At 43.2% G+C, this 14,395-nt stretch overlaps 1 protein-coding gene across 1 annotated transcript in view; it reads right to left on the reverse strand.

Moving 5' to 3' along the window:
- Positions 1–14,395, reverse strand: part of LOC126204308 (tetratricopeptide repeat protein 28) — a 131,258-nt gene that overhangs the window by 102,463 nt on the left and 14,400 nt on the right. The window contains exons 2-3 of the mRNA XM_049938694.1: positions 11,816–12,067; positions 1,233–1,380 (exon numbers count right to left, since the gene is read on the reverse strand). Of these exons, the coding sequence (XP_049794651.1) occupies positions 1,233–1,380; positions 11,816–12,067 (400 nt within the window). The remainder of the gene's footprint in view (positions 1–1,232; positions 1,381–11,815; positions 12,068–14,395) is intronic.

Below are 14,395 nucleotides of genomic sequence, written 5' to 3' on the forward strand. Positions count from 1 at the left end.
ATGTGTGACCCCTTTTCATCCAGGTCCCATATACAGACACACACAGGTCAGTAACATTTATAGGAGATTCACTGTCATGAATATCTACGCCATGATCTATTTCTTTTTGGTTATTTCCACCAATTCCTCCACTGCTTTCTTCATAGAAACTTTGGCAGTATCGCATACGGCATCAGACATTACTTTATTTTTTTTTTTTTCAAACCTTGCACAAGGTGGAGGCATGTTCAGAAAACCACACAATAGATTAACCTCGTTCCGTGCTCTGTCCTAGGTATCTCACTGCTTTCTTAATAGAAACTTTGGCAGTATCGCATATGGCATCAGACATTTATTTATTTATTTTTTCAAACTTTGCACGTGCTGGAGGCATGTTCAGAAAACCACACAATAAATTAACCTCCTTCCCTGTCCTGTCCTGTCTAAGGCATCTCAGAGGAAGAAAATTCATAGCTTCACTAATTACAAATTAATTTAAAATCACAAGATATTCCCACCATGCATTCCGTATTTTTAAAACTAACATGAACATGAAAGCATTATAACCTGGTAGAGAAGTTCCAAATCAATAAATCTGAATCTAGTGGAATCCATATAAACATCGGTAATTTCTAAGAATATTTGCCTAATGAAGTCGCGGGCTCCAAACGATAGATATCGACCGTGCGATTCTAAATCGATCACGCTCCATTGGCCCGCGCACCGGAGGTTGCACCGTCAGCTTATTGAATCAACCAACGATCTCAAGAAATTAATAATAAAGAATAGTCGAAGTGCGCGTAACCGTCGCAGTTTTCCCAGACTTACGCGGCGTTACGGTGGCCTTATACTATAGTTGAGATCACGAACGATGGCAGTCGAGTTTACGCTTATTCTGCGCACCTACGTCACGCGTTCTTCGACAGCCAATGAGCGTTCAGTAGCATTATCAGCGCTCTGCTGTGAATGTTGTATGCAATGTGAGCGTTATATACGATCGTAGCGAGTCATTTAGTGAATTTTTTATTCCATTTATAGCGATTTGGCGTTGCTTATGGTGGTCGTGAGCGACAAATTCTACTCAAGCCAACGAGTTGTGGGACACAGGGTTTCATCTCGCGCGAAGCACGTGTATGTGCGTACCGCAATTGTCGCTTGGAACCTGCAACAGTGCAATCCCCGACCTTACCTCTACTTGCGCGAACCAATGAATTATACGTAGATGGAGAATAGAAAGAAAGGTAATGACTCACCCCTGAGCGGAGACTTCATGGAAGCCTCGACGAGACCGGCCAGCAGCTGTGTCGACTTGGGGTCTTGGGCCAACCCCGAGCTGAATGCAGCCAGCGCGTCCCCGTGGCGACCCAGGCATTGCAGAGCCACTCCCTGTCGGTAGTATGCCTGCAAGAACAGGCATACCGCTCTGCAGTGGCGAACAGCTACTAAACACACACTTAAACAACAAGTTACTCATTTCTGAACAAACAAACAGAAACTGCTGCTGAGGACCTCGGGTGTGTCGAAAACCTCGCTCCGTGCACGTGCACGATGCTGACATTGGCAGAAGACCTCTGCCGCGAGCTATTTTGGCACTTTCTGTGTTTTGCCACTACGTGGACTGTTCACCCGGGGTCTTCCGCCAATGATCACCATTGTTGCCTGACAGTGAGGAGCAGGTGCAACGTCAAAACATAGCGAGGTTCCACCAACACTGCCCGATATAACGTCTGAGACTTTCGTTAACATTTACGACGTTGGGAAAGCCTTAAGGTGTACAGCCAAAATATTGGCAGTGCTCCTTTTCTCTAGTATAAAACGGCACATTACAAAATAAAGACACAGATCAGGATTTCTTAGGGAAAGTCATCTTCCTGCGTACAGTGCTTTACTTTGAAATGACCACTTTATTACATGACTTAGCGATTAGGTTATTTCGCCCCGTTGGACACTGTAGCTCAATACAGGTATGTGGACTGCATCATGCTACATGAATTATAAAGTTATTTTACGGCCATGGAAGTAACAGATGCATATAAATCTGTATACAGAGTATATGATAATGAATGGCGTAAAAGCACACAGTTGTAACTACACAATACCAGAAGCAAAAAAGTCTCAGTAAACATATACCCAAAAACCGTGAGCAGTTCTTTATCCTCGATACTCTGAAACAGATCTGTTCCACTGCAAGCTCTCTGCTTTCCGTATTTTGAGAGGTAGTAGTATGAACCAGAACAAGGAAAACTTGTCGAGTAAACGTGGGCTCTAAAGTGCGTACCTTAAGAGCTATGAGTACGTATTGATCTTCGCAACTGTGAAACGCATCTCTTCTACTGAACAAGTGCTCATAGCTCTTAAGATACGCTCTTTAGAGCCCATGTTTACTGGACATTTTTGACTTGGTTTGGTCTAGACTACCTCCTCCTAAAATTTGGAAAGCAAAGAGCTTGCAGTAAAGAGATTTGCTTCACAGTATCGAAGATGAACAAGTGTTCATAGTTCTTAAGATATGCGTCTTACTGAGACATTTTTTTTTTTTTTTGCCTCTGGTATCGTGTACTTTCAACTGTATGCGTTTACGCCATTAATTATGCTACACATCGACACACACATACTCATATATACAGGGTGAGTCACCTAACGTTACCGCTGGATATATTTCGTAAACCACATCAAATACTGACGAACCGATTCCACAGACCGAACGTGAGGAGAGGGCCTAGTGTAATTGTTTAATACAAACCATACAAAAATGCACGGAAGTATGTTTTTTAACACAAACCTACGTTTTTTTAAATGGAACCCCGTTAGTTTTGTTAGTACATCTGAACATATAAACAAATACGTAATCAGTGCCGTTTGTTGCATTGTAAAATGTTAATTACATCCGGAGATATTGTAACCTAAAGTTGACGCTTGAGTACCACTCCTCCGCTGTTCGATCGTGTGTATCGGAGAGCACCGAATTACGTAGGGATCCAAAGGGAACGGTGATGGACCTTAGGTACAGAAGAGACTGGAACAGCACATTACGTCCACATGCTAACACCTTTTTATTGGTCTTTTTCACTGACGCACATGTACATTACCATGAGGAGTGAGGTACACGTACACACGTGGTGTGCGTCAGTAAAAAAAGACCAATAAAAAGGTGTTAGCATGTAGACGTAATGTGCTGTTCCAGTCTCTTCTGTACCTAAGCTCCATCACCGTTCCCTTTGGATCCCTACGTAATTCGGTGCTCTCCGATACACACGATCGAACAGCGGAGGAGTGGTACTCAAGCCTCCCACTTTAGGTTACAATATCTCCGGATGTAATTAACATTTTACAATGCAACATACAGCAGTGATTACGTATTTGTTTATATGTTCAGATGTGCTAACAAAACTAACGGGGTTCCATTTAAGAAAACGTAGGTTTGTGTTAAAAACATACTTCCGTGCATTTTTTTATGGTTTGTATTAACCAATTACACTAGCCCCTCTCCTCACGTTCGGTCTGTGGAATCGATTCGTCAGTATTTGATGTGGTTTACGAAATATATCCAGCGGTAATGTTAGGTGACTCACCCTGTATATAAGTCTCGCATAATTATGCTACACACACACAGCAGCATAATTAATATCGTAAATATATACATATATATAATTTTCATTTTTTATTTCTTCTTTAAGCTGCCATAACATTTGGTGTTGCATATTGTTTTTATCACCAGGTAGCTTGATGATGCCCAATCGGCGATAATAGCTAACCGCTGAAACATAAAATAAAGCAGGTATTTCAAAATAAAACGACTTTCGTAGAAAAGTGACTTCCTCCGAGAAATTACGCAGTTGTAAAATCAGTGTGTGTTTATAAGTCAGGAACCACAGGGACTTCCATACTGGCCTTTCCGTTGCAGTTTAATTATGGCACCGATTAAACAGAAGCGAGTGTTCGCTATTTTTCTGGTGATAACTCACAGCTACACTCCTGGAAATGGAAAAAAGAACACATTGACACCGGTGTGTCAGACCCACCATACTTGCTCCGGACACTGCGAGAGGGCTGTACAAGCAATGATCACACGCACGGCACAGCGGACACACCAGGAACCGCGGTGTTGGCCGTCGAATGGCGCTAGCTGCGCAGCATTTGTGCACCGCCGCCGTCAGTGTCAGCCAGTTTGCCGTGGCATACGGAGCTCCATCGCAGTCTTTAACACTGGTAGCATGCCGCGACAGCGTGGACGTGAACCGTATGTGCAGTTGACGGACTTTGAGCGAGGGCGTATAGTGGGCATGCGGGAGGCCGGGTGGACGTACCGCCGAATTGCTCAACACGTGGGGCGTGAGGTCTCCACAGTACATCGATGTTGTCGCCAGTGGTCGGCGGAAGGTGCACGTGCCCGTCGACCTGGGACCGGACCGCAGCGACGCACGGATGCACGCCAAGACCGTAGGATCCTACGCAGTGCCGTAGGGGACCGCACCGCCACTTCCCAGCAAATTAGGGACACTGTTGCTCCTGGGGTATCGGCGAGGACCATTCACAACCGTCTCCATGAAGCTGGGCTACGGTCCCGCACACCGTTAGGCCGTCTTCCGCTCACGCCCCAACATCGTGCAGCCCGCCTCCAGTGGTGTCGCGACAGGCGTGAATGGAGGGACGAATGGAGACGTGTCGTCTTCAGCGATGAGAGTCGCTTCTGCCTTGGTGCCAATGATGGTCGTATGCGTGTTTGGCGCCGTGCAGGTGAGCGCCACAATCAGGACTGCATACGACCGAGGCACACAGGGCCAACACCCGGCATCATGGTGTGGGGAGCGATCTCCTACACTGGCCGTACACCACTGGTGATCGTCGAGGGGACACTGAATAGTGCACGGTACATCCAAACCGTCATCGAACCCATCGTTCTACCATTCCTAGACCGGCAAGGGAACTTGCTGTTCCAACAGGACAATGCACGTCCGCATGTATCCCGTGCCACCCAACGTGCTCTAGAAGGTGTAAGTCAACTACCGTGGCCAGCAAGATCTCCGGATCTGTCCCCCATTGAGCATGTTTGGGACTGGATGAAGCGTCGTCTCACGCGGTCTGCACGTCCAGCACGAACGCTGGTCCAACTGAGGCGCCAGGTGGGAATGGCATGGCAAGCCGTTCCACAGGACTACATCCAGCATCTCTACGATCGTCTCCATGGGAGAATAGCAGCCTGCATTGCTGCGAAAGGTGGATATACACTGTACTAGTGCCGACATTGTGCATGCTCTGTTGCCTGTGTCTATGTGCCTGTGGTTCTGTCAGTGTGATCATGTGATGTATCTGACCCCAGGAATGTGTCAATAAAGTTTCCCCTTCCTGGGACAATGAATTCACGGTGTTCTTATTTCAATTTCCAGGAGTGTATTTGTGTCTGGACGAATAATTCAGGAGGCTTAATTGAGATGAAGCACCGCGCATACAGTTTTGCGTCGGCAAGCGGATCAATGGATGTGGTTCGGAGATGATCAGACGAAAAGTTAACTTTGATAGCACTCAAAGCACTGTGTGTAATTCATCGGGGATTACACTGCCGAAAAGAGGGTTTAAAAAGTTTTGCCAGCTGACAATCCGGGCACGATGCGCACGCAGAAGACTGACCAGCAACGCAGGTATTCCCTTCAGCTGAGCAGAGTGACGGTGAGTACACCTTCACGAACGGAACTCGAATCTAGCTCCGCTATATATATCAATTCTGTATCAGTCTGAAAATAGGCGGCACACTTCTGAACAATATCGAGCGTATCCAGAACTATGATATCTAAAAAACTAATACGAGTTGCTTCCTTCCCCTACCCCCACCCCCTTCAGCCCCCACCCATCACCCCCAATACCCACTTAAATCCAGGGTACGATCTTGAATAAGAATATTTTCCTTTTAAGAGAAGGCACATAGGCTGTTTCGATTAAGTGATATAGCCAACTTATTTCGTTGGGGAAGTCAGTCGTTAGAAGAACCAACACCCCCGTACCGGTCGTCAGATATTTTTGTTTGCTCATTCCTTCGAAGATCAAAGAAGCTCACGCATCTTTGTGTAGTCTGGGACTTGGCACGCTACAATCGAATTCTATTTTGTCGATGGGAAAGTGTTGTCCACTTATGGTTCCGACTCGTGTGATATCGTGTCCAGTGTGTGACATTACGTAACACGGTTGTAAATGTGTACTCTCAGTTGTAGCGTATTCCACAGATTTTCTGCGAGAGTTTGAGCGAGCACCTGAAATAAATAAGGAGAAATATCAATTTAGCAGCATACATTAAATTTTGAAGCAGAGCTGAACTTGACGTACTGTTCCTAGATTAGATTAGATTTTCGTTCCATAGATCCGTGCTGAGGAGATCCTCGTGTATGTGGAACATGTCAATTTTTTTTTAAAGCTGAAATAAAAATACTAACAGTATGAATATATACAATACATCATTTGTTTCTATTAAAAAATTCGCCAATGGAGTAGATGGAGTTGGGCACTAGTAAGTCTTTCAGGCTCCTTTTAAACTGATCTTTAGTTGTAACTAAATTTTTTATGTTTACTGGCAAATTATTGAAGATGAGTGTTCCTGAGTAGTGGACCCCTTTTTGAACTAAAGTAAGTGCTTTTAAGTCCTTGTGCAGATCATTTCTGTTTCTGGTATTGTATGTATGAACTGAGCTGTTTGTTGGAAAAAGAGATATATTATTTAGGACAAATTTCATTAATGAGTAAATATACTGAGAGGCAGTAGTTAGTATACCCAGTTCTTTGAAGAGGTTTCTACAGGACGTCCGTGAATTTACTCCACAAATAATACGTATTACACGCTTTTGGACTCTGAAAACTTTTGTTTGACTTGAAGAGTTACCCCAAAATATTATACCATATGACATTATGGAATGAAAGTAGGCAAAGTATGCAAGCTTTTTCGTTTTTATGTCGCCTATGTCTGCTAACACTCGAATTGCAAATACAGATTTGTTAAGGCGTTTCTGCAGTTCTGTGGTGTGCTCTTCCCAACTGAATTTATTATCAAGTTGTAATCCCAGGAATTTAAGACTGTCAACCTCTTCTATCTGCTCTTCTTCGTATTTTATGCATATGCTGGGTGGAAACCTCTTACAGGTTCTGAATTGCATATAGCGAGTCTTTTCGAAGTTTAATGTCAGTGAGTTGGCTTTAAACCATTTATTAATATCCATTAAAATATCATTAGCAGATCTTTCTAGAACTACACTTGACTTTAAAGAAAGGAGCCCTATGTTGGTAGTATTTCAAAAATATTGTCGTACCTTACACTGAAACGGTTCCTCTACGACAGCAAATGCCATGAAGATTGAGTTCTGGTACTTATAAAAGTGGATAAGGATGAAAATTATACACATCTTACTTTTATTAGCTTCCGACTAGAATAATATATAGAAGAATAGAAAGAAAAATTGAAGAGATAATGAACGATCAATTTGGTTTCAGGAACAAAAATTCAAAAATCAGTTCTTTAAACGTTTCATAGTATTGCAAGGAAGAATAAAGAAAAGTCAGGCTAGCGTGATAAAATTTGTGATCGTAGATAAATCAGTCCACTACATAAAGTGGAGTAAGACGTTCGACATGATGCGATGAAAGGGGACGAATCGCAGAAACAGATGGCTGAACTGTAGAGAATTGCAGCTTATCGTTGTGTACCTTGTGTGTCGAAGAAGCACGGACAGAATTCAAAAAAACTTTGGGGTTAGGAACAAGAGTGCAAGGGAACATATACTAATACTTAAGTTCACAGATGATGTAACAGTACTTCTGGCCTAATATTAGGAGGGGTACAAGAACTTTTGAAGGGAATGGACATCATGGCTAGCATATGGTATGAGTTAAGGACAAGCAAAGCTAATAAGAAGGTGATAAAGACTACCAGGAGAAGTACATAGAAATGGTTAAGCACAGAAATGAAATTGGGAAAACACAGGAGCAGGAGAAGTAAATAATTCCAAAGTAATGAAACTGGAAAAACTCAAGAGCAGGAGAAGTAAATAAGTCTACCTAGGAAACTAAATTGCACAGGATGACCTACAGTAAAGGGATCAATAGATTGGCGCAGGTGTTATAAAACCTTCTACAACAGAAGTGAGCTCCTGGTATCACATACCTACACAGAAGTGAAGAAATAGGTTCTGAAAGTGTATTGCCTGATAGCACAATACTGCCGTGAATTGGAACGTGGAAATTGGGCTAAGAAAACGTGGCAAGCATTTTAAAGAAATGCTGCATCGGATGTTAGATACAAACTGACAGATAAAATACCAAAAGAACTATAACGTAAGGGAGACTGTTTACTAGAATAAGGAGCACGTTAGTGGGATGTGTCCTGTGGCATCCAAGAATAGCTGGCTTAGTCCTCAGGGGAGCATCGGATGGGAAAATGGCAGGGGAAGACAACACTAGAAAATGGAAAATAGATTACGGAAAATGTTGTACGTAATAGGTAAGACGGATCCCATCACAACTATTTCTGTCTGTGGTGCAAAAGATGTCATTTCTGATGGTGCTGCAGGCAGCGTGCTCCATCTCTTCCACTAAAATTATAGGAGAAAGATAAACAACGTAGCGGAAAGAGCCGAACTGTACTGAATTAAGATGTCTGGAAAACCCTAGATGGCAGAAATAGACAATATGTCAAAAAAAGGACGAAAATTCAAATCTTGAATCTTGACGAAAAAACTGAAAAAATACGCAGTTTTAAAATTGGAAATTTCGAATGAGCAAACTGTGCTAGCTTAAAAGGGCAGGAAAAGTTTCCAAAGATGGTGGAAATAGCCTACTTTTTTATGAAAGAAACGGCATTTTATCTTTAATAAGTCAATAGATGGTTTATTCATTTATTGCCCTTCAGTCTTAATTTCTAGGCGTCACAAGAGCTTATAATGAAAGCAATAAATTAACACTTGTTCTATGGTATTGCAGTTGTGGTGGGCAGATTTAACTCATTCCTCCATCACGTGCCAATATGAACAACCTCGTTTTGCTATTACAACTTCGTGTTCTGCAGATTTGAACATGCTCCCCCAGGACAGTTCAAGTTTCCAGCAGTGTGTTTTAACTTGGATTATCACAACACTTTTTATAAAGGACAAATAGGCTACATCAACCACTTTAGATACTTTTTCACACCATCAATTTCGCACAATATTAATCTAGTTATATTTCCAGTCATTTTAACTTAATGAATTTTTTTCCAATTTTCCTGACAAATTTTGGATTTACCATGTCTTTAACGTACCATAAGTGGCCTATTTCCAAAACTTCGTACCTTTCGTGCCCTTCTGATTTAGCGCAAGTGGTCTATTTCCGCCGTCTTGGTTTCCGTCCAATTTTTGCACTGAATGTAGGCGAGTTCAGCGATAAAGGCAATTGCACTCATCGGTAACGGAAATCGTATCTGATGCGTCGGATACTGCCTTAAAACCCTTTTACATGAACGACTTTCTTTACTGAATCGACTACTCGTAGCGCCAGTAGCGTATCATTTTTGTACTGAAACTCCCTTCTTTTCACTAGTTATCGTTTGTGTTTATACGTCGCTTCCAAAAATGCCTATGTCCTGAATTCTGTCTGCTGTAGGACTGCGATTTAAGGGACCATACTTCTTGCAGTAACCTGGAATGTGGTAATGGCGTTAATTAACTAGCAATGGTAGTAGAGGGTATTTAACAACCAGAGCAAAATTCATTGCGAATGTGCTTAATATTGGAGTACTGTAATGTCTTCACAATGGTGAAAACTGAAGAAAATGGAAAAGTATCTGCCAAACTTTACGAAACAACATAATTTATTTGTTTAATAAAATAAATACGCCGGCCGCTGTGGCCGAGTGGTTCTAGGGGCTTCAGTCTGGCGCCGCGCGGCTGCTACGGTCGCAGGTTCGAATCCTGCCTCGGGGATGTATGGATGTGATGTCTTTAGGTTAGTTACGTTTAAGTAGTTCTAAGTCTCGGGAACTGATGATCTCAGATGTTATGTCCCATAGTGCTTAGGGCCATTTGAATCATTTTTGAAAAAAAATTCAAGCACATTGAACAATATTTAGATGGCAGTACAAATAGCGTTTTTACATTATCGTTTGTCTCTTTTCTTCATAAATGCCAAATAACATCGAAAATTATTTTTCTGCTTCAATGGAGACATTAGAGTTGGAGCAGTTATCACTGACATGTTTATCTATTTACGTTATTATTATTTATGCAGAATATAAAAGTGTTTTATTTGTCCACGTATCGTGAAACCTATATATATTTTTTTCACTTTCTAATATTAGGTCTCTTTTGGGGGAAAACACCAATAGGCAAAACATGATGATGTCGTGCAGCCTAGGCAATTTGTCATGAATTAAGAAGACACAAAAGCACAAAATCCTTCGCTATAGCAGGAGCGAGCTCAGCGAGATTAGGTTAACTTTCCGACGTTAGCAGGGAACGTCGCCGTCCCCTACTTCTACACATGTGCACATTGCACTGCACTCAAGATTAAAGAACTCTACACTCGGCACAGTCAACTGATCACTGACTCCACGTCACCGAAGCGATTGCCCGCTGATTTACGCGCTGGCAGTCGATGCATGAAACATGAGAGCTGAAGACCCAAATGCAGTAGGCTTTACATTAACAGCAGGTATTTTTAAATTAATACCCACACTAGTAATCATATTCTTATTTTGATAGGTAGTCGATTTTGAACAAGAATCCCAGGTAGATGCCGTGTTTCTTGACTCCCGCAAGGCGTTCGATACAGTTCCCCACAGTCGTTTAATGAACAAAGTAAGAGCATATGGACTATCAGAACAATTGTGTGATTGGATTAAGGGTTCCTAGATAACAGAACGCAGCATGATGCTGTGGTATATCGAGAGGTTGTAACAATAGAAAATTCCACTGAAATGCAGGAGGATCTGCAGCGAATTGACGCATGGTGCAGGAAATGGCAATTGAATCTCAATGTAGAGAAGTGTAATGTGTTGCGAATACATAGAAAGAAATATCCCTTATCATTTAGCTACAATATAGCAGGTCAGCAAGTGGAAGCAGTTAATTCCATAAATTATCTGGAAGTAGGCATTAGGAGTGATTTGAAATGGAATGATCATATAAAGTTGATCGTCGGTAAAACAGATGCCAGACTGAGATTCATTGGAAGAGTCCTAAGGAAATGCAATTCGAAAACAAAGGAAGTAGGTTACAGTACGATTGTTCGCCCACTGCTTGAATACTGCTCACCAGTGTGGGATCCGCACCAGATAGGGTTGATGGAAGAGATAGAGAAGATCCAACGGAGAGCAGCGCGCTTCGTTACAGGATCATCTAGTAATCGCGAAAGCGTTACGGAGATGATAGATAAACTCCAGTGGAAGACTCTGCAGGAGAGACGCTCAGTAGCTCGGTACGGGCTTTTGTTGAAGTTTCGAGAACATACCTTCACCGAAGAGTCAAGCAGTATATTGCTCCCTCCTACGTATATCTCGCGAAGAGACCATGAGGATAAAATCAGAGAGATTAGAGCCCACACGGAGGCATACCGACAATCTTTCTTTCCACGAACAATACGAGACTGGAATAGAAGGGAGAACCGATAGAGGTACTCAAGGTACCCTCAGCCACACACCGTCAGGTGGCTTGCGGAGTATGGATGTAGATGTAGATGTAGACGTGAAACAGGCTTTTAAAGAACTACTTACGCAAGAATGAGAATTTTTTCACGCGAAGATGAGAGCAGCATCGAGCCATTCGAACGACTGATTAGAAGCAAAGCGAACGAACGAGGAGTGCTATTCCTGGTGTGAACGTAATACCTTGGGCCACTTGGTGTTGAGCTCGCGCGCTCGGATGGCGTCCTGCAGCGCCTGCGCGAACTGGCCCATCTTGACGAGCGCGGCGGAGCGGTTGGAGTAGAGGATGTGGTTGGTGGGGTCGAGCTGCAGCGCGTCCGTGTAGAGCGCCACGGCCGTCGCGTAGTCGCCCGCCTGGCACGCGGCGTTGCTCTGGCGCGCCTTCTCCAGGAACAGCGCGCGACTCGCCGCCGGCAGCTCCGCGGTGCCCTCCACCTGCAGGGGGTTGTACACACATGTACAAAAATGGATGACAGTGCTGCCAAAGCAGAGTTACTAAACACAGACTTCCGAAATGCCTTCACAAAAGAAGACGAAGTAAATACTCCAGAGCCGGCCGCGGTGGTCTAGCGGTTCTAGGCGCGCAGTCCGGAACCACGCGACTGCTACGGTCGCAGGTTCGAATCCTGCCTCGGGCATGGATGTGTGTGTTGTCCTTAGGTTAGTTAGGTTTAGGTAGTTCTAAGTTCTAGGGGACTGATGACCACAGATGTCAAGTCCCATAGTGCTCAGAACCATTAAATACTCCAGAATTCGAATCGAGAGCAGCTGCCAACACTAGTAACTCTGTAAATATCCTCGGAGTAGTAAAGCAACTTAAATCACTTACTAAAAGCAACTCTTCTGGTCCAAACTGTATACCAATTAGGTTCCTTTCGGAGTATTCTGATGCATTAGCTCCATACTTAACGATCATATACAACCGTTCTCTCGACGAAAGATCCGTACCCGAAACTGGAAAGTTGCACAGGTCACACCAACACTCAAGAAAGGTAGTAGGAGTAATCCACTAAATTACAGGCCCATATAGTTAACGTCGATATGAAGCAGGATTTTAGAAGATATAGACACCCCCCCCCCCCCCCTGCAGATTGGAAAATTGCGCAGGTCGCACCAGTGTTTAAGAAGGGTAGTAGGAGTAATCCATCGAACTACAGACCTATATCATTGACGTCGATTTGCAGTAGGGTTTTGGAGCATATACTGTATTCAAACATTATGAATCACCTCGAAGGGAACGATCTATTGATACGTAATCAGCATGGTTTCAGAAAACATCGTTCTTGTGCAACGCAGCTAGATCTATATTCGCACGAAGTAATGGCCGCTATCGACAGGGGATCTCAAGTTGATTCCGTATTTCTAGATTTCCGGAAAGCTTTTGACTCCGTTCCTCACAAGCGACTTCTAATGAAGCTGCGGGCCTATGGGGTATCGTCTCAGTTGTGCGACTGGATTCGTGATTTCCTGTCAGGAAGGTCGCAGTTCGTAGTAATAGACGGCAAATCATCGAGTAAAACTGAAGTGATATCAGGTGTTCCCCAAGGAAGCGTCCTGGGACCTCTGCTGTTCCAGATCTACATAAATGACCTGGGTGACAATCTGAGCAGTTCTCTTAGGTTGTTCGCAGATGATGCTGTAATTTACCGTCTAGTAAGGTCATCCGAAGACCAGTATCAGTTGCAAAGCGATTTAGGAAAGATTGCTGTATGGTGTGGCAGGTGGCAGTTGACGCTAAATAACGAAAAGTGTGAGGTGACCCACATGAGTTCCAAAAGAAATCCGTATGATACGCGAGTTGGGATGGAAGTCATTAAAGCAAAGACGTTTTTCGTCGCGGCGAGATCTTTTTACGAAATTTCAGTCACCAGCTTTCTCTTCCAAATGCGAAAATATTTTGTTGAGCCCAACCTACATCATCAAAATAAAATAAGAGAAATCAGAGCTCGAACAGAAAGGTTTAGGTGTTCGTTTTTCCCGCGCGCTTTTCGGGAGTGGAATGGTAGGGAGATAGTATGATTGTGGTTCGATGAACCCTCTGCGAAGCACTTAAATGTGAATTGCAGAGTAATCATGTAGATGTAGATAATCAATTACCTCGAAGGAATCGGTCTATTGACACACAGTCAACACGGATTTAGAAAACATCGTTCCTGTGAAACACAACTAGCTCTTTATTCACATGAAGTGCTGAGTGCTATAGACAAGGGATTTCAGATCGATTCCGTATTCCTAGATTTCTGGAAGGCTTTTGACACTGTACCACACAAGCGGCTCGTAGTGAAATTGCGTGCTTATGGAATATCGTCTCAGTTATGTGACTGGATCTGTGATTTCCTGTCAGAGAGGTCACAGTTCGTAGTAACTGACGGAAAGTCATCGAGTAAAACAGAAGTGATTTCTGGCGTTCCCCAAAGTAGTGTTGTAGGCCCTTTGCTGTTCCTTATCTATATAAACGATTTGGGAGACAATCTGAGCAGCCGTCTTCGGTTGTTTGCAGATGTCGCTGTCGTTTATCGACTAATAAAGTCATCAGAAGATCAAAACAAACTGCTTAATGATTTAGAAGAGATATCGGAATGGTGCGAAAAGTGGTAGTTGACCTTAAATAACGAAAAGTGTGAGGTCATCCACATGAGTGCTAAAAGGAACGCGTTAAACTTCGGTTACACGATAAATCAGTCTAATCTAAAAGACGTAAATTCATTAAATATCTGAGTGTTACAATTACGAACAATTTAAATTGGAAGGAACACAAAGAAA

This window comes from Schistocerca nitens, chromosome 9 (genome assembly GCF_023898315.1).
Source record: "Schistocerca nitens isolate TAMUIC-IGC-003100 chromosome 9, iqSchNite1.1, whole genome shotgun sequence".
Classification (NCBI taxonomy): domain Eukaryota; kingdom Metazoa; phylum Arthropoda; class Insecta; order Orthoptera; family Acrididae; genus Schistocerca; species Schistocerca nitens.